General features: G+C 46.4%; 3 protein-coding genes across 3 annotated transcripts; 1 reads left to right on the top strand and 2 right to left on the bottom strand.

The window, feature by feature from the left end:
- Nucleotides 1–10,615: 10,615 nt before the first annotated feature.
- Nucleotides 10,616–14,202, bottom strand: H3C15 (H3 clustered histone 15). Its single transcript, XM_070367186.1, has one exon. The coding sequence runs from the start codon at nt 13,390–13,392 to the stop codon at nt 12,982–12,984; it is 411 nt and encodes a 136-aa protein (XP_070223287.1). The 5' UTR covers nt 13,393–14,202; the 3' UTR covers nt 10,616–12,981.
- A 142-nt stretch (nt 14,203–14,344) lies between these two features.
- On the bottom strand, nt 14,345–14,918 carry H2AC19 (H2A clustered histone 19). Its single transcript, XM_070367187.1, has one exon. It carries the CDS (start codon nt 14,845–14,847, stop codon nt 14,455–14,457), a length of 393 nt encoding a protein of 130 aa, XP_070223288.1. The 5' UTR covers nt 14,848–14,918; the 3' UTR covers nt 14,345–14,454.
- A 133-nt stretch (nt 14,919–15,051) lies between these two features.
- Nucleotides 15,052–20,017, top strand: LOC102279335 (histone H2B type 1-C/E/F/G/I). Its single transcript, XM_070367188.1, has one exon. It carries the CDS (start codon nt 15,201–15,203, stop codon nt 15,579–15,581), a length of 381 nt encoding a protein of 126 aa, XP_070223289.1. The 5' UTR covers nt 15,052–15,200; the 3' UTR covers nt 15,582–20,017.
- Nucleotides 20,018–20,023: the final 6 nt, after the last annotated feature.

Below are 20,023 nucleotides of genomic sequence, written 5' to 3' on the forward strand. Positions count from 1 at the left end.
TTCGCCTCAAAGGCATTTATTCTCCTTTAAGAGGCCTACATCTCCCATCCCCTTTCCCTATTAAGAATGATATTTAAGTCTGAATTCTAAGTCATCTTGGGGTGTTACTCAATTTTTTTTTCATGAGTACTTACTGTGTATACATGAGGTATACATGTTAGTAAACTTCTGTTTGCTTTTTTCTTGTTAATCTCTCTTTTATTATGGGGTCACACCTAAAAATTGAAAAGGGCAAATTAGCTTTCCTCCCCTACAGCACATGTTTTGATGTTATTTGTAGCTATTGTGTATACATCACGTTTCCCTGAAACATTGACTCTAACACAAAAAACTAAGAAAAAGGTAAAATACAAAGCTTAGATTCAAATTCCATCTTGGCCTTGTTTTAGCTGGGTGACTCACATTCCTAGGTGTCTCGTCTTCACCAGAAATTTTCTTTTCTGTAAGAAAACAAACAAACCCTCTTCATTTCCTGGGTTGTTGTGGAATCAAATGAAAGGACGTAAGTGAATGGCTTTTGTGATTCGTAAGGCACCCAGGAACCCAAATATTCCTAATGTTGGCTGCAGTCTAGCAGAATCTCAAGATGCTAATCATCTAGAGAAGAGATAGTGTACTAATTGTTTCCCATGTATTAGTCTTTTCACAACATGATTGTACTGTTGCCAAAGGGAATATTTAGGACTTGTATCAATTAGTGTTCATCATAATGTTAATTGAGTAATAATTATTAATTCATTGCCATGTTGAAACTGCTGTTAAGTATTTCGTATTAACTGTATTTATCTCATTTTATTTCTATGGTAATTCTATGAAGTGTATACATTTATTGTCACTGTTTTACAGGTATTGAAACTGAGACCCTGAACTCTTATTCTAGCTCTATGTCTTTTCTCTTTTAGCTTTTCCCAGACAAATGAATCCGGGGAACAATCTACTGTTGCCCAGACAGTTCAGGCCATCTCCTGGTTAGCAGAGGCCTTTAGCCAAGGGCCAAACACATCTCCCTGTACTGCCCCTCAAGCCTGGGCTTCCCCAAGTGGAGAGAAGCCTTCTCTCTAGCCTCCACACTCATGGACACAGGGAGCATTAGTAAAAAGGCAGACTCTCACTCTTAGCTTTAATACTCAGGTGTAAGTGACTGACTGAGGGCCTTTTGGAGGTGAAGGCTTCATGGGCACCTAGACAAGGGAACCAGGGGAAGTATGGGCCTGCTTCCAGAGGTCCATAGAGCTCAGAACTCAGCACCAATAGTGGGTTGAATAGTGTCCCCCCAAAATGTTCAACTCCACCCAGAAACTCAGAATGTGACTTTAGTTGGAAATTCAGTCTTTGCAGACATAACTAAGGGTCTTGAGATTAAATCATCCTGGATTGAGGATGTGATAAGTGAAAGGAAGCGGCAGAGTTGGACACAGAGATTCAGGTAAGAGGGTCTGGGAAGACAAAGGCAGAAACTGGAGTTATACTGCCAGAGGTCAAGGAACAGTAACCACTTGAAGCTGAAAGAGGCAAGAAAGCAAGAAAGCATTCTCCCCTAGAAGCTCTGGAGAGAGGATGGCTCTGCTGAGACTTTGTTTTCAGACTCCTGATTTCCAGAACTCTGAGAATATCAACTTCTATTGTTTTAAGATACCAACTCTCTAGTAATTCTCTATGGCAGCCCTAAGGGAAAAAGCACAGCACCCTGGCAGCAGTCTGGGTGTGAGCTGTCCTGAAGCGCAAGAAGAGCTCGCCACTGCTGCAGACCACAGCAGAGTCAACCTGGGCCCTTTCTGCCATGGCATGGCCTCAGGGAGCTCTCTAGATGTCCATGTCTAGGAGAGGTCACCACTGTCTAGGGGCCTTTGGTAACACTTGTGAAGATAGAGATGCCCTGAGGAACTCTGGGTTAAGCTGGTCAAGGGGCTCATGAAGAGGACAATCTGTTTGCTGTGGAACACCAAGTCTCCCAATCCAGAAGCCTTTTTTTCTCCTCTACTATCTTCCTTCCCTCCCTCCCACCTTTCTTCCAAGTGTATTGCACACTCTGTTCCTAATCACACTCAGATCTCCCTTCCCACAAATTAAAAAAAAAAAAACTAGTGTCTTTCATGAATGACAGGATGGTATATTATTTTCCCATTCAAACTAACAAATTACCACAGATTTAGTGGCTTAAAACAACACAGATTTATTCTCCTGTAGTTTTGGAGGCCAGAAGCCAAAAATGAGTCCTAAGGGGCCAAAAATCAAGTGTCAGAAAGACTGATTTCTTCTGGAGGCTCTGTGGAAAGAGTCCATTCCTTGTCTCTTCTAGCTTCTAGAGGCTGCTGGCATTTCTTGGTTCCTGGCCTCATCATCCCATCTCGGCTTCCATGATTACATCAGCAGATGAAAGGTTGTTGTTGAATCACGTGAAGACCCCGGGATTCTTGGCCCCCGCAGGAGAAGAATTCAAACGGGGGCCAGAGACGAGGCTTGATCGCTCAGAGCTTTTGTGTAATAAAGTTTTATTAAAGTATAAAGGAGATAGAGAAAGCTTCTGACATAGATATCAGGAGGGGGCAGAAAGAGTACCCGCTTGCTAGTGTTAGCAATGAAGTTATATACTCTCCAATGAATCCAAAGCATGTCTGGAGGTTATAAAGACCTCACCAGACCTACTCCCATAATTTACATTTTAAGATAACAGAATTAGCCAGAAGGTTTAATCCAGAGACTGTCCTTAATCCAGAGACTGTCCTCAGGCAGGATACATTATTGTTATATAATCCTAAGGAATGCAGAGAAGGAAAAAAAAAGTTTGTCCTTTCTTCCTCCTTGAGAATTCCAGACCCCTCTCTCCTTGGGGACCCCTAGACTCCTTATCAATCTGCCTAGGGAATGACTCTCTCAATCAGCTCCTCCCCACTTAGCCTCCTGCCTCCCTCTAATAAGGTCTGTTATGGTTACATTTAGGGCCCACAGCGATCAATGTAAAGAAATAGAGGAAAACAATAGAATGTGAAAGACTAGAGATCTCTTCAAGAAAATTAGAGATACCAAGGGAATATTTCATGCAAAGATGGGCTCAATAAAGGACAGAAATGGTATGGACCTAACAGAAGGAGAAGATATTAAAAAGAGGTGGCAAGAATACATAGAAGAACTATACAAAAAAGATCTTCATGACCCAGATAACCACAATGGTGTGATCACTCACCTAGAGCCAGACATCCTGGAATGTGAAGTCAAGTGGGCCTTACGAAGCATCACTATGAACAAAGCTAGTGGAGGTGATGGAATTCCAGTTGAGCTATTTCAAATCCTAAAAGATGATGCTATGAAAGTGCTGCACTCAGTACACCAGCAAATTTGGAAAACTCAGCAGTGGCCACAGGACTGGAAAAGGTAAGTTTTCATTCCAATCCCAAAGAAAGGCAATGCCAAAGAATGCTCAAACTACCGCACAATTGGACTCATCTCACATGCTAGTAAAGTAATGCTCAAAAGTCTCCAAGCCAGGCTTCAGCAATACGTGAACCGTGAACTTCCAGATGTTCAAGCTGGATTTAGAAAAGGCAGAGGAACCAGAGATCAAATTGCCAACATCCATTGGATCATCGAAAAAGCAAGAGAGTTCCAGAAAAACATCTATTTCTGCTTTATTGCTTATGCCAAAGCTTTTGATTGTGTGGATCACAATAAACTGTGGAAAATTCTTCAAGAGATGCGAATACCAGACCACCTGACCTGCTTCTTGAGAAACCTGTATGCAGGTCAGGAAGCAACAGTTAGAACTTGACATGGAACAACAGACTGGTTCCAAATAGGTCAAGGCTGTATATTGTCATCCTGCTTATTTAACTTATATGCAGAGTACATCATGAGAAATGCTGGGCTGGATGAAGCACAAGCTGGAATCAAGATTGCCGGGAGAAATATCAATAACCTCAGATACCCAGATGACACCACCCTTGTGACAGAAAGCAAAAAAGAACTAAAGAGCCTCTTGATGAAAGTGAAAGAAGAGAGTGAAAAAGTTGGCCTAAAGCTCAACATTCAGAAAACTAAGATCATGGCATCTGGTCCCACCTCTTCATGGCAAATATATGGGAAAACAGTGGAAACAGTGGCTGACTTTATTTTTGGGGGCTGAAAAATCACTGCAGATAGTGATTGCAGCCATGAAATTAAAAGACGCTTACTCCTTGGAAGTAAAGTTATGACCAACCTACACAGCATATTAAAAAGCAGAGACATTACTTTGCCAACAAAGGTCCATCTAGTCAAAGCTATGGTTTTTCCAGTAGTTGTGTATGGATGTGAGAGTTGGACTATAAAGAAAGCTGAGCGCCAAAGAATTGATGCTTTTGAACTGTGGTGTTGGAGAAGACTCTTGAGAGTCCCTTGGACTGCAAGGAGATCCATCCAGGCCATCCTAAAGGAGATCAGTCTTGAGTGTTCATTGGAAGGACTGATGTTGAAGCTGAAACTCCAGTACTTTGGCCACCTGATTCAAAGAACTGACTCATTGGAAAAGACCCTGATGCTGGGAAAGGTTGAGGGCAGGAGGAGAAGGGGACGGCAGAGGATGAGATTGTTGGATGGCATCACCAACTCAATAGACATGGGTTTGCGTGGACTCCAGGAGTTGGTGATGGACAGGGAGGCCTGGTGTGCTGTGGTTCATGGGGTCGCAAAGAGTCAGACACAACTGAGTGGCTGAACTGAACTGAACTGATAATCCAAGATAATCTCCCTCCCTCAAGGTCCTTAATCACATTGGCCAAGTCCCTTTGTCATATAAGGTAACAATATGTTCAGAGATTCCAGGGATTAGTCATGTTAATGGGGGGAAGATCTATTATTCAGTCTACTACAAATATGGTAAAGAATCCACCTGTAATGTGGGAGACCTGGGTTCGATCCCTGGTTTGGGAAGATCCCCTGGAGAAGCGAAAGGCTATCCGCTCCAGTATTCTGGCCTGGAGAATTCCATGGACTCTACACAGTCCATGGGTTGCAAACAGTCGGACACAACTGAGCGACTTGCACTGCACTGCACTACAAATATGAACCCCTCCCTAAAGCATCTTCCTTCAAGCACTGATCCCGTTAAGTGGGTTGTATGTGTGGGCTTAGTCCTTTCAGTTGTGTCTGACTCTTTGCGACCCTATGGACTGTAGCTTTCCAGATTCCTCTATCCATGGGATTCTCCAGGCAAGAATATCGGGGTGGGTTGCCATGCCCTCCTCCAGGCGGTCTTCCTGACCGAGGGATTGAACCCGCATCTCCTGCACTGCAGGCAGATTCTTTACTGCTAAGCCACCAGTACAGCCCATTAAGTGGGTTAGTAGTGGTGAACTCTGCCCTCAGAGGTCACTGGAAATAGGCTAACAGTTGGCTTTAGCCATTTGTGGGCAAGGGTTAGAGCCCAGGCAAACTACCTTCTACCCTCTTCTAGGGCAACCTGCAGGAAATTTCTTCTAGACTTGCTGTTGGCCTGCAAATTCCTGAGAGTTCCCTAAGAGCTAGAAGGGGCCTGGATCAGTTCAGTTCAGTCACTCAGTTGTGTCCTACTCTTTGTGACCTCATGGACTGAGGCATGCCAGGCCTCCCTGTCTATCACCAACTCCTGGAGTTTACTCAAACTCATGTCCAGTGAGTCAGTGATGCCATCCAACAATCTCATCCTCTGCCGTCCCCTTCTCCTCCTGCTCTCAACCTTTCCCAGCATCAGGGTCTTTTCCAATGAGTCAGTTCTTTGAATCAGGTGGCCAAAGTATTGGAGTTTTAGCTTCAACATCAGTCCTTCCAATGAACACCCAGGACTGATCTCCTTTAGGATGGACTGGTTGGATCTCCTTGCAGTCCAAGGGACTCTCAAGAGTCTTCTCCAACACCACAGTTCAAAAGCATCAATTCTTTGGCGCTCAGCTTTCTTTATAGTCCAACTCTCACATCCATACACGACTACTGGAAAAACCATAGCTTTGACTAGATGGACCTTTGTTGGCAAAGTAATGTCTCTGCTTTTTAATATGCTGTCTAGGTTTGTCATAACTTTCCTTCCAAAAGGCAAGCATCTTTTAATTTCATGGCTGCAATCACCATCTGCAGTGATTTTGGAGCTCAAGAAAATAAAGTCTGTCACTGTTTCCACTGTTTCCCCATCTATTTCCCATGAAGTGATGGGACCAGATGCCATGATCTTAGTTTTCTGAATGTTGAGCTTTAAGCCAACCTTTTCACTCTCTTCTTTCACTTTCATCAAGAGGCTCTTTAGTTCTTTTTTGCTTTCTGCCATAAGGGTGGTGTCATCTGCATATCTGAGGTTATTGATATTTCTCCCGGCAATCTTGATTCCAGCTTGTGCTTCATCCAGCCCAGCATTTCTCATGATGTACTCTGCATATAAGTTAAATAAGCAGGGTGATAATATACAGTTTGATGTACTCCTTTCCCTATTTGGAACCAGTCTGTTGTCCCATGTCGAATTCTAACTGTTGCTTCCTTACCTGCATACAGATTTCTCAAGAGGCAGGTCAGGTGATCTGGTATTCCCGTCTCTGGTATTCCCAATTTTCCACAGTTTGTTGTGATCCACATAGTCAAAGGCTTTGGCATAGTCAATAAAGCAAAGTAGATGTTTTTCTGGCACTCTCTTGCTTTTTCGATGATCCAATGGATGTTGGCAATTTGATCTCTGGTTCCTCTGCCTTTTCTAAATCCAGCTTGAACATCTGGAAGTTCACGATTCGCATACTGTTGAAGCCTGGCTTGGATAATTTTGAGCATTACTTTGCTAGCATGTGAGATGAGTGCATTTGTGTGGTAGTTTGAACATTCAAAAGGATACTAGGTCCTTTTGAGTGAGGATTCAGAAGCCAAGGTTCTAGATCCCTCATGAAACAAATATTTCTTGACCACGTAGGCACTGTCAGGATGCTGACCTACAGAGACGAAAGGGACCAAATGCCCACTCTGAAGGAACTCAGAATCTAGTGAGGAACTAGAATGATTAACTAATCCTAGAGGAATTGCTAAAATGGAGGACCTGTATGCTTGTTGCTTCCCTGGTGGCTTAGCTGGTAAAGAACCCACCTGCAATGTGGGAGACCTGGGTTTGATCCCTGGGTTGGGAAAATCCCCTGGAGAAGGGAACAGGTACCCACTCCAGTATTCTGGCCTAGAGAATTCCATGGGCTGTATAGTCCATGGGGTGGCAAAGAGTCAGACACAACTGAGCGATTTTCATTACATGCCTATTGGAACCCGAGGAGAATGCTGCCTTTTGGCCTGAGGAGTGAGAGGGTTGTTGTTGTTGGGAGTGGTGGTGGCAGGGTGCAGAAGGGAAACATCACAGGGCTGAAGTCTACAGACTAAACAATAGGCTTGCACAGGAGGGGCACATATATGGACAGAAGAAAGGGTTTTGCCAAGTCATGGAAGTGGCTGGGAATTGAAGACACTGGGCAGGGCCAGAATAAACTTGTGCAACTTCTGCTTACTGAACCACGGAAAACTGTTTTTTGGAACTCAGGAAAAGCCTTGGAGGCTAAAGCCTTCCTACAAACAAGAGGTCAGGGGGCACAGGAGGGGATGGCCCCTCAGGAAAGCCCAACAGGGTCCTGCTTGGTTTCACTAGGGAAATAGCTAGTTAACATCTAATCAAACCCAAGGAAGATGTATAACTTTGGATGTATAAGGAGGTTTACCTTTATAATTTTGTTCAATTTTCTAAATTGCTAATAATAGCATTATAATTTTTTCTAGGGTTTATTTTGAATCATACACTGCTTGTCCCTTTACGGGAACTGTTCCTTTAAATATTTCCAAACACCACTACCAGGCTAGGCCCATTATCTCCATTTTACAGATGAGGAACTGAGGCCTGGTGAGATGAAGCATCTTGCCACAGTCATGCAGGTAGTAAGAGGCAGAACCAGGACTCAGAGTCACATGTGGGGCCTTGCACTTAGCCTCTGCCTCTCTGTACTGACTCTGACGTGTGGGTTCCATTCTGAAGGTAATGGGGTGGAGGGCGTGGAAAGACTGTACAGCGCATGAGGGGCAAGCTCAGCTCTGGCATTGGGTGGAGATGTTTCTCCACCTGATGACAGGAGACAGGTGGAGACTGGGTAAGCCGGTGGAGAAGATTGCACTGAAGCAGTGGGGCCATCAACCTGGGGTTCAATCCTGCCCCCTCTGGCATTTCCCCTCCCAGCTTCCAGAATGTGCCCTTTACTTGGTGTTTCCTGCTTCACATGAACTTTGGAGCCCCAGCGCTTTGGTCAGAATCCTTTGCCCTAGCTGTGAAAGCTTGGGCAAAATACTCAAGGCTTCCTAGTCTAAAATGAGAATAAACTGTTTACTTCCCTTGCAGGGTTGTATTGGTGATTAAAAGAGATACAAAACATAAAGCATGGTCAGAGTCCCTGTGTTGACCATTTTTGCCTCTTTGGGATACTCTCTTCCGGTGGCCCTCTTGTATTTCTGGCTGTTCTGTCTCTTGATGTTCTCTTCATCTACGAGCCCCATCATTGTTCCTCCTTGCCTGTCTTCTCTTCTGACTCCTGGGTGCATGAGTGCTAAGTCTCTTCAGTCTGACTCTTTACAACCCTATGGACTGTAGCCCACTAGGCTCCTCTGTACTAGGCTCCTCTGTCCATGAAGATCTCATCTAATTTTCTGCCTTCTATTATCCTTATTTATCTCCTAAGGACTTCCCCCAGAGTAGCTCTAGCTGAGCCCCTTTGCTGATTAAATTAATATTCCTAACTCCTGGTGAATGTATTATAGATAAATAACCCGAATCTCAGCTATAATGTTGCAAAGGACTTATTGCAGCTTTTTGGTTCCAAAAGCAATTTCTTCTCTCTAAATTCTCTATCTTAGTGAAATCTACCATTATCTCCTGGCTTCTCAAGCCAAGGAGAGGCTCCTTCCTCTCTTGCATTCTCCAAATACCTATATCACCAAATATTATCAAATTTACTTTCAATAATTCTCTCAAGTTCATCATTTTATCTCTGTCCACTCTTAGCCACTGCCTTAGCTGAGGCCACCATCAGCTCTGATTAAAGGACCCAAAGTCCAACAAACAAGCCAATTCCATGGCCAACTTTTTCTGGAAACAGGCTGGACATGATGAAACTTTTAAAAAGAATGTGAATTGATTTTTGCTTGAGCTTCTTTTTTGTCATCTGAAATTGGGAAATTATTTAAGTACCTAAAATAATCAAATTTTGATACTGCCATTAAAAATATTGGGTACTACCTCACCCTAGTTTTGCAAACAATGAAGACATTCCAAAAGTTTTCTACTAGGCTTAGGAAGTTTGACCTTCACAGAATAGTGGTAAGAATGTCAACTTTGTCCTATTGCCCAAAAGGTATCAATGTTTGCTGAGTGGCTCAGTTGTGTCCTGCAACCCCAGGCTCCTCTGTCCATGAAATTTTCCAGGAAAGAATACTAGAGCGGGTTGCATTTCCTACTCCAGTGGCTCTTCCTCACCCTGGGATGGAACCTGTGTCCCTTGCATCTCCTACACGATAAGTGGATTCTTTACTACTGAGCCAAATCTGTCACTAAAATGTTTGTGGCAGTTTGGGAAGCCCTGAAGGCACTGGAGAATTCCTCAGTCCTCCTAGAACATGCTCACAGTGAGAACCAGATTCTGTTGTCATAAGCTTGTGGGGCAAATCCCCAAGATGACTACTGATTGGTGAGACCGTAGTGTCTTGCCAAGGCCTGACCCTCCACTAGGTGAAAAGGATTGGGTCACGCAGGTCCCACTTTCTCAGAAAGTGAGTGTGCAGACACCAGTTTGCACTGCCTATTGTTTCTTGGCCGTATGTGAGGACAGGGGACTTAAAGAGCTGACCTGAGTACACTTCCACAGTCGAGGCCCAGAGCCCCGTTATGTAGCGGCCCTGGAAGACAGATCAATTACACAGACAAGGCCCTGCCATTAGGGAGTTCACGTTTGACCAGAAACCAGGAAAGACCAACCAGGGAGGCCCTCCCCTTTTCCACCACCAAGAGCCCAGTGCTCCTCCCTCTCTTTCTTTCACCATTCTCCTTTCACACCCTGTAAGTGTTGAGTTTGGGGAGTGAGCACTCCACTGTTGTGGCAGAAGTAACAGAGGTTGTTAGAAAAGTGAGGAAGGCAGGACAGACATTTCTGAGAAGCTAGGAACCCCTGAACTGCCTTAGCCATGAGAGATGCCCGAAGGCTGACCCCAAATTTCAGGACCATGGGGAGATCTTAGATACCTGCTTTTAAATCTGATATATTAATAGTATTACTTCAGGAAATATGATCCTTGGGAGGAAAAGCCCTGACATGGACATCTATACAGTCAGGGGTCTGCTCAGCCACTAATGGCTCAGACATGCTGGAAAGTCACTCACTGAGAACTTCACTCACTGCAACTTTGCAAACAAATGTCAGTGGATGAGATGCTGGGTACACACGGGCCACCCCTGCACAGCCCTGAGTCACTGCTGCTTCTGCTTATATCTCATAGAACACAGATCCTGAGGAACCCATCTTGCAGCATTGGTCTGAGCAGGGAATGAGACCCTGTGTCTGTATGCATTTCCTAGGGCAGCCATAACAAAATACCACAGCCTGGGTGGCTTAAACATCTTAACTTTATTTTCTCACAGTTCAAGAGATTAGCAGTCCAAGATCAAAATGTCAACAGGGGGACTTCCCTGGTGATCCAGTGGTTAAGAATCCACCTTGCTATGCAGGGGATACAGGTTCGATCCGTGTTTGGGGAACTAAGATCCCACATGCTTTGCCACAACTAAGACCCAATGTAGCCAAGTAAATAAAATAAATGAACGAATTTTAAAAAAGATATCAGTTGGCTTGATTTCTTCTGAGACCTGTCTCTTTGGCTTGCAGATGACTGCCTTCTCATTGTGTCCTCACAAGACTGTCCCTCTGCTGTCTGTGTCCTGATCCCCTTCTCTTATAAAGATACCAATCATATTGGATGAGGACCTATCTTAATGACACCATTTTAATCTTAATCGCCACTTTAGAGGTCCTGTCCCCAAGTAGAGTCACATCTGAGGTACTAGGAAAGGGCTTCGACATATGAATGGGTGGGGGACACAATTCAGCCCATAATAGGGCCTTTTCTGAAAATCTTTGTGAGCCTGGGGCTAAAAACTGGGTACCTACTGTCAGAAGCTACAGTCCACACCGCTCTTCTTTGCCCTCCCCCACCCCCAACTCCTTGCAAGGGGCAAAGGTTTTCAACAGTGTGTCTACTTCAATTTCTATTCCCCTGAGTGCATTTTCATTCATCTCTGAGTTGTTGGTAGTTCACATCTACCAACTGTGCTGAGACACAAAACCCCCGAACTCTGACGTCTTCAGGTGCAAACAGGCCATACTCAAGGTCTCGTGTAACATGGCCTCTGCTCTCCACCCCGCGAGGTGAACAGCTTTGTTCCTAAAAGACAGAAAGAGACCTTAGACTTCCACTGTCCTGTGGTGCAGGAATCCACTCCTCTGAGGCAGCGTCAAATCTCTGCTCTCAAATCCTAAGGCCGGGGGATGGGTGCAAGGAGGAGGCTCTGTTGCAGGCTCTGTTCTGCCTTCCATTGGTTCAGTGCCTCCCTGCGCTTCAATTCCGAGAGCCTTGAGCTGAATAACTTCTCAAATAACTAAACAGAGCTCAGGCCTGTGCACCTCAGGATGTCTCCAGGAAGAATCCGTCTCCTGCTGTGGAGCGGAGAACAATACCGACAAGACCGAGTTGTCAGGTAGTGAGCTAGATTATGGTGGCCTACGAACCCCGGTCCATTCATCCTCTTCTTCCCCTTGCTGTTCCTTCGGGCAGGTCAAACCCACTCGACTGTCCGAACTGAATGCCCGGCCGGAGACACAAGATCCTTCCCCATCCTTTGGTCTATTCCAGCACAGAGCTAGTGGTACTTGTCTGAGTTGTGTTGGTATTTGAAAGGAGCAAGGTTGAGGAAAGTGAGAATGTCAAGGGCTTAAAATACTAGGCAAAATCATTCAGGCTTGCGCGGGAATCTTGACAGAAAGTAGGGTAAGGGGATGAATAGCATCCGCTAATGTTTTCCCTGAGGGAAGTCCTAGCATTACCGTCATTCAACCTGCTGCCAGGGTCAAGAATGCCGCACTTTACCCCGCAGAAATGGGCCTGGACGAGGAGGCGATTTCCCTCCCTCCCAAGCGGGAGATTCACGCCAGCGGGAGGGGCCCTTTCCGGCGCGAGTGAAGAGGTCAGATCTGCGCCCGGCTCTCAGCCGCCTAAAAAGCCAGCCCCGCCTGCTCTAGCCCGCGAATCCTGAGTCCCCTAATCGCTCCGCCTCCCCTGCCCCCACCCACGCTCCCGGGACAAATTACAGTTCTGGGCTACAGCCCAGCTCCAAGACTCCCCAGAAGAACACGAACCTACCGGACGTCTTGGCCGCGCCCAAGAAAGCAGCGGCAGCCTCGCCAGTTCAGATAAGCACTTGACACTCCGGAAGACGGCCAGCAAGCAGGGGCTTAAACCGGTTACATGGCCTCTAGCCTTTGTGTTGGGAGTCGTGTTTTGCGCATTCTAGTGTCCTCCCGTCGCTAGCGCGCCTTCCCCTCCCGGAGCGTGGAAGGGCCTGCCAGAAGAAAATCTAGCCACCTCTAAGCGGCGAACTTGGACGTTCTAGGGCGCCCAAGGAAGCAGCGGCAACCCGCCAGGCCAGACAAGCACACTGACCCAACTCTTAAGTTACTGACATCTGGGAAGGCAGCAGCGAGCAAAGGTTTAGACTGGATAACTGGCCTTTAGCCTATGTCTGTTCGGAGTCCAGAGCTTTGCGCGCTCTAAGGTCCTCCCGTCTTGAGCGCGCCCTACCCTCCCGGAGTATGCGAAGGCCTGCCTAAAGAGCCTGGACAAGTGACACAGCTTCTTTCAAGTGTAGTCGTGGGTGGCTCTGAAAAGAGCCTTTGGATTTGATGGAACCTCGAGCACAGCGCACACTTCTTAAGCCCGCTCCCCGCGGATGCGGCGAGCCAGCTGGATGTCTTTGGGCATGATGGTCACGCGCTTGGCGTGGATGGCGCACAGGTTCGTGTCTTCAAACAGCCCCACCAGGTAGGCCTCGCTCGCCTCCTGCAGCGCCATCACGGCCGAGCTCTGGAAGCGCAGGTCCGTCTTGAAGTCCTGCGCGATCTCGCGCACCAGCCGCTGGAACGGCAGCTTGCGGATCAGCAGCTCGGTCGACTTCTGGTAGCGCCGGATCTCCCGCAGGGCCACGGTACCCGGCCGGTAGCGATGCGGCTTCTTGACGCCGCCCGTGGCCGGCGCGCTCTTGCGAGCCGCCTTGGTGGCCAGCTGCTTCCGCGGGGCCTTGCCACCGGTCGACTTGCGGGCAGTCTGCTTTGTACGAGCCATAGCGAACCAAGACGCGAACTTACGGGACCAGCGCCGCGCAGGAAGAGTAACCAGGGTGCGACCGCTGCAGCAGTCTTTATAGGCAGTCTTTTCCCAGTTGGGCGGGACAATACTTGAAAGTCCCGCGCTGGCTATCCATTGGCTGGGACGTCGTTCTCTTTAGCGCCACTGACTGGCTTGGGCCGACTCCTCCCTACCCCGCCCCCTCCGCCCCACCGCCCATCGGCCTCCCTTTCTACTTTCCAGTTTGCCTAGTTTTTCCCTCTCCTCGGTTTTCATTTATTTCAGGGTGAGAGTCATATTTGAGAACAGCTGTGACAATGTTCCTTCTCAGTCCCTTAGAACACACTACTTACGATACCCTCTTGCTTTCTACGCTAACTCCCAAACCGAACCTCGACCTGTTTGCACCACCCCCGCCCCCAGCACCCTGAACGCAGTTACCTTTCCAGAGGTCTCCTAGTCTAGTTGGCTGGACGGATCTTGGTTTGTTTTCCTCCTTTCGGTGCTTTGAAGATCGGAAAGTTATCTCCCCCGCGGCAGGGCGCGAGATCCCGTTTCTAAAAGCCGAACCGGGGACCTCTATCTCCACCGCTAAGGCATCTTTATCCCTTTAAGATAGTAGACTTAAGTCAAAAACCCAGGCCCGCCAATTTCTTCACATCTGTCCGCTTCCCTAACACACTGGGGTGTCCGAGATGTATGCGTGTGTGAGGGAACATCCCGCTGATACTTAGACCTCCTCGAGTTGGGCAAAGGCCTGGGGAACAACTGGTGTTGAACCCTAGACATCCGACTCCCAAACATAAACCATCGCGCAGCACTTAGAACTGAAGCGACCGTGGCGCGCTCAAGTTTCCTACCTTCACCTGGCTTAAGTCCTAGGTTTTACGGTCCACCACAACCCAGGCTGGGCTCCCCGTTTACTACCGACAAGGTTGGAATCGAAAAGTTATTGTTAACAACTCTTTATTTGAAAGCGTGGGTGGCTCTGAAAAGAGCCTTTTGATTTTACAGATGCCCCTTCTACAGGAGAGCTGGGTAGACTTGCGGAGACCGGCCTCACTTGCCCTTTGCCTTGTGGTGGCTCTCAGTCTTCTTCGGGAGCAATACGGCCTGGATATTGGGCAAAACGCCGCCCTGGGCGATGGTGACCTTGCCCAACAGCTTGTTCAGCTCCTCGTCGTTGCGGATGGCCAGCTGCAGGTGACGAGGGATGATGCGCGTCTTCTTGTTGTCTCGCGCCGCATTGCCCGCCAGCTCCAGGATTTCGGCGGTCAGGTACTCCAAGACCGCCGCCATGTAGACGGGCGCGCCGGCCCCCACCCGCTCAGCGTAGTTGCCTTTGCGCAGCAGGCGGTGCACCCGCCCCACCGGGAACTGCAAGCCTGCGCGAGACGAGCGCGACTTGGCCTTGGCGCGGGCCTTGCCGCCTTGCTTGCCACGACCAGACATGACAGCGACACCCACTAACAGTTGCTCCCGCCAAACGCCCGACAAACTCGCCCTCCACGGCCCCACTTCACCCTTTTATAGGCAGAACGGCGATTGCCTGTGAAGCACTTTGATTGGCTACAGCACATCTTCGGCCTCGTGACCAATAGGATAGCGCAGTCAGAATCCACTCATTTACATAACCTTGTCTCCCTCGCGAGAGAGCCACTGAAATCTCGCCAATCGCAACGGGGCGTGATCAGAACCTTAATTTGCCTACAGTCTCTATAAGTACCGAGTCGCTGCCGGTCCGCCCGCGTGCTCCCTGTTGCCGTCTGCGTTTTTGGTAATCTGTGCAGCTTGTGTTTGCGGTTATGCCCGAGCCGGCAAAATCCGCTCCCGCGCCCAAAAAGGGCTCCAAGAAAGCCGTCACCAAAGCCCAGAAAAAGGACGGCAAGAAGCGCAAGCGCAGCCGCAAGGAGAGCTATTCCGTCTACGTGTACAAGGTGTTGAAACAGGTGCACCCGGACACCGGCATCTCGTCCAAAGCCATGGGCATCATGAACTCGTTTGTCAACGACATCTTCGAGCGCATCGCGGGCGAAGCGTCGCGCTTGGCGCATTACAACAAGCGCTCGACCATCACGTCCCGGGAGATCCAGACGGCCGTGCGACTTCTGCTGCCCGGCGAGCTGGCCAAGCACGCCGTGTCCGAGGGCACCAAGGCGGTCACCAAGTACACCAGCTCCAAGTGAGTCCTTGTCGGGACTCGGCGCTCGCTCGAGTTGCCTAGCTACTTGACGTTCTAAAGGTTCTTTTCAGAGCCACCCACCTTCTCAGTAGAAGCAGCTGTCATTTTGTTTTACACAGGTTTTCTGCTGCCCAGCTTTTTGTGCTGGTTTTCACTCATTAAGTACAAATATCCTTATTCCTTTAGATACAATGAGGGAATAAGTATGATTATCTAGTTTTGTGGGAGAATATAATAGGGTATAGATGTGCTAAGTTTTCTCAAAGAACTGCTGTTGAAACTGGCTTTTTCGATGATGTTGCTTTTTATGAATTTCAGCATACAAGATTAAAAAGTTTCAATATCCATGGTGCGACTGTCTAGTGCTCCGAAGTGATATAACGATGTGGTACTGAATTTTTGTAGAACATGTTCTGTGTTGTGTACAAAACGGGATAATTTAGCTTACACTTGGTACTAACAAATTCCTTGAGTTTATACATCCTGCATTCACAAGCACATGGGTGCCCAGTTTATGTGTAGATTCCCCTGTTAGGGAAATTGAAGCTTGGATATGATACCCAAGAACTAACCGTTTTGCTGCCTTTGCTCTGCCTCATGGCAAATCACATAAAACGTGCCTAATTTTCAGTGATAGTGTTCTCCCCAGAGAATTACCACTCAAAAAAGGTTGCCGTATATAAAGAACTTGACCATACAATGGAAACAAATTATGCATATTTTCCAAAGCAGTAAAAAGTCTGAAATCTTAAAGGAGCAGAAAGTTATAATACAGTTGGGTGTGCAAAGGAGACTAGCTGCAGTTTCATTTTAATGTTTTGGGAACTGTTGGATTGCTTCCAGTAGAGATTAACCTTAATCACTTTGGTTGCTTTGTGGATCATAGATCCTAGGTAGTTCACAGTAGAAGCAAGGAAAGCAACTAGAAGGCTATTACAGTGTCACAGGTTAGAGAAGTGAGTCAAAATCTGGTCTAGAGACCAGCAGTATTAGCATTACCTGAAAATTCATTAAAAGTGGACTCTTCAGACACTAAGTTCAGTTCAGTCGCTCAGTCGTGTCCGACTCTTTGCGACCCCATGAATTGCAGCATGCCAGGCCTCCCTGTCCATCACCAACTCCCAGGGTTATGTAGGGCCATTATCTTGTTTTGCTCTGTCCTAATTCCCTCAGGTTGCACTGAGGAGACAGCTGCTGAGGCTGATGACTTTTTGGCCACAACATCCTTTGTTTACTGAAATGGCAGGTTACAGTCTTTGTCCACACTGTAAACACAGCAATGGAGATGAAGGCTATCACGTCAAAGTATTCTTTTTTAAAAAATTATTTGTCTGCTAAGGGTCTTAGTTGCAGCATGCAGGATCTTATGTTGTGGCACTCAAACTCTTAGTTGAAAGTATTCTTGTAGACTTTCATTTCTTCTTATGTGTTTCCTTAAAGTATTCTTCAAGACTTGATTTCTTATGAAGTATAACTTAGTCAATAATATACATTATAGGGCTGTCAACTACTATATAGCATTTTTCTTCTGTTTTTCTAGTTGCATGCTGATTTTCATTAAGGAACTCACCTAATCCCTTATGTATGTAGTTCTCAAATTTGCTGTTAGGGAAATAAAATAGAAGTTGTCTTCTTCAAGCTTCAGAGGCAAAAGAGCAGAGCAGGCCTCTGATCTTGCTTCTACCTTGCCTGGACACTGCCCTGACTGGGAGTGACCGGGAGTGACTGCCTGCTGTGAGTGCAAGACTTGCAGCACCTTAGATAAGATGGGGAAAGAATTTTGAGATTTTTGAGCCCGTGGAGGGGGCCTGGCCAATCAAGCCCCAGACTTAACAACATTCTAAGTTTTACAAGACAAAGTTCAGTTCAGTTAAATTGCTCAGCCGTGTCCGACTCTGTGAGCCCATGGATGGCAGCATGCCAACTCCTGGAGCTTGCTCAAATTCATGTCCATCCAACCATCTCATCCTCTGTCGTCCCCTTCTCCCATCTTCAACCTTTCCCAGCATCAGGGTATTTTCAAATGAGTCACTTCTTCACATCAGGTGGCCAAAGTATTGGAGTTTCAGCTTCAGCATCAGTCCTTCCAATGAACACTCAAGACTGATCTCCTTTAGGATGGACTGGTTGGATCTCCTTGCAGTCCAAGGGACTCTCAAGAGTCTTCTCCAACACCACAGTTCAAAAGCATCAGTTCTTCAGTGCTCAGCTTTCTTAATGGTCCAACTCTCACATCCATCATGACTACTGGAACAACCATAGCTTTGACTAGATGGACCTTTGTTGGCAAAGTAATGTCTCTGCTTTTGAATATGCAGTCTAGGTTTGTCATAGCTTTTCTTCCAAGGAGCAAGTGTCTTTTAATTTCATGGCTGAAGTCACCATCTGCAGTGATTTTGGAGCCCAAGAAAAGAAAGTCTGTCACTGTTTTCATCGTTTCCCCATCTATTTGCCATGAAGTGATGGGAGTGGATGCTATGATCATTGTTTTTTGAGTGTTGAGTTTTAAACCAGCTTTTTCACTCTCTCCTCACTTTCATCAAGAGGCTCTTTAGTTCTTTTTTGCTTTCTGCCATAAGGGTGGTGTCATCTGGGTATCTGAGGTTATTGATATTTCTCCCAGCAATCTTTTTAATTAATTTTAATTGGAGGCTAATTACAATATTGTGGTGGTTTTTGCCATACATTGACATGAATCAGCCACAGGTGTACATGTGTCCCCCTGTCCTGAACCCCTCTCCGAACTCCCTCCCCATCCCACCCCTCTGGGTTGGCCCAGTGAACCAGCTTTGAGTGCCCTGCTTCGTGCATCCAACTTGGACTGGTCATCTATTTCACATATGGTAGTAACATGTTTCAATGCTATTCTCTCAAATCATCCCACCCTCACCTCCCACAGAGTCCAAAAGTCTGTTCTTTACATTTGTGTCTCTTTTGCATATAGGGTTGTCATTACCATCTTTCTAAATTCCATATATATGCATTAATATGCTGTATTAGTGTTTTTCTTTCTGACTTCATTCTGTATAATGGGCTCCAGTTTCATCCACCTCATTAGATCTGACTCAAATGCACTATTTTTTATAGCTGAGTAATATTCCATTGTGTGTATGTACCACAACTTTCTCAGCCATTTGTCTGTCTCCCGGCAATCTTGATTCCAGCTTGTGCTTCATCCAGCCTGGATGGATGGACCCATTCCAACCTGGACCCATTTCACATGATGGGTATATATAAGTATATATGGGTATATATACTTAGAGTATATATAAGTATATATATATATATATATACACACTCTGCATATAAGTTAAATAAGCAAACAAATAGCATTAACATGAAACCAGCCTTGCAATTTGGTCACAGATTGATGATGATATCTGTCCTGGGGTTTTAAGTGGGAACCCCAAACTGCAATCTCACCCATGGAGTGGACGCACGGCCTGGGACCTTTCCCCAATTGGGACTCCAGATGTTCTGTGACACAGGACTTCCCAGTGCTAATTAAGTCTGGATGTTGGTCAAAACCCAATTTGGTGATGTATCCTCTGCTCTTTCTGTTTTTCTTTTCATTTAATGTTAGTATATTGAAAGTAAGCTAGATAATTCTCTAATATTTGTATTATTTACTTGTATATAACAAATGGCTTATTCTGTTAACAAATCCTTTGAACCTGAGACAAAAGTGAAAACTTTTGGCAAAAACAACGGCCCATTGTACCTGGAGGACTCTTAGAAATACTGATGTCTTGGTGCTATCCCCAGAAATTCTGATTTAAGTGATTTAGAATATAGCCATCCATTAGTTGGGAAGATCTCTTAGAGAAGGGAAAGGCTACCCACTCCAGTATTCTGGCCTGGAGAATTCCACGGACTGTATAGTCGCAAAGACTCGCACACGACTGAGCAACTTTCACTTCACTTAGGGCTTCCCTTGTGGCTCAGCTGGTAAAGAATCCACTAGCAATGCGAGAGACCTGGATTTGATCCCTGAGTTGGGATCTCTGGAGAAGGGAAAGGCCACCTACTCCAGTATTCTGGCCTAGAGAACTCCATGGACTATATAGTCCGTGGGGTCGCAAAAGTTTGATTGAGTGACTTTCACTTTCATCCATTAGAATTTTTAAAAAGCTCCCCACGTGACTCCATTGAGCAGTCAGTTTTGAGAATCACTGCCACTGTGTCGGAGAAGGCAATGGCAACCCACTCCAGCACTCTTGCCTGGAAAATCCCATGGATGGAGGGGCCTGGTGGGCTGCAGTCCATGGGGTCGCTAGGAGACTTGACTGAAGTGACTTAGCAGCAGCAGCAGCCACTGTGTGTTCCCCGAAAGAGAGAGATTATCTCAGTTCTTAACCTTGGCCTGATTGGTTTAAACGTAGTCCCAACCACTTTCCACATTGATTAGCTCAAAAAATTTAGACCAATTTGATTAGCACAAACATT

Source organism: Bos mutus, chromosome 3, assembly GCF_027580195.1.
Source record: "Bos mutus isolate GX-2022 chromosome 3, NWIPB_WYAK_1.1, whole genome shotgun sequence".
In the NCBI taxonomy this organism is placed as follows: Eukaryota; Metazoa; Chordata; class Mammalia; order Artiodactyla; family Bovidae; genus Bos; species Bos mutus.

Bases quoted from the DNA above. Each gene is read 5' to 3' on its own strand.
- H3C15 (XM_070367186.1), bottom strand. From the start codon at position 13,392: ATGGCTCGTACAAAGCAGACTGCCCGCAAGTCGACCGGTGGCAAGGCC.
- H2AC19 (XM_070367187.1), bottom strand. From the start codon at position 14,847: ATGTCTGGTCGTGGCAAGCAAGGCGGCAAGGCCCGCGCCAAGGCCAAG.
- LOC102279335 (XM_070367188.1), top strand. From the start codon at position 15,201: ATGCCCGAGCCGGCAAAATCCGCTCCCGCGCCCAAAAAGGGCTCCAAG.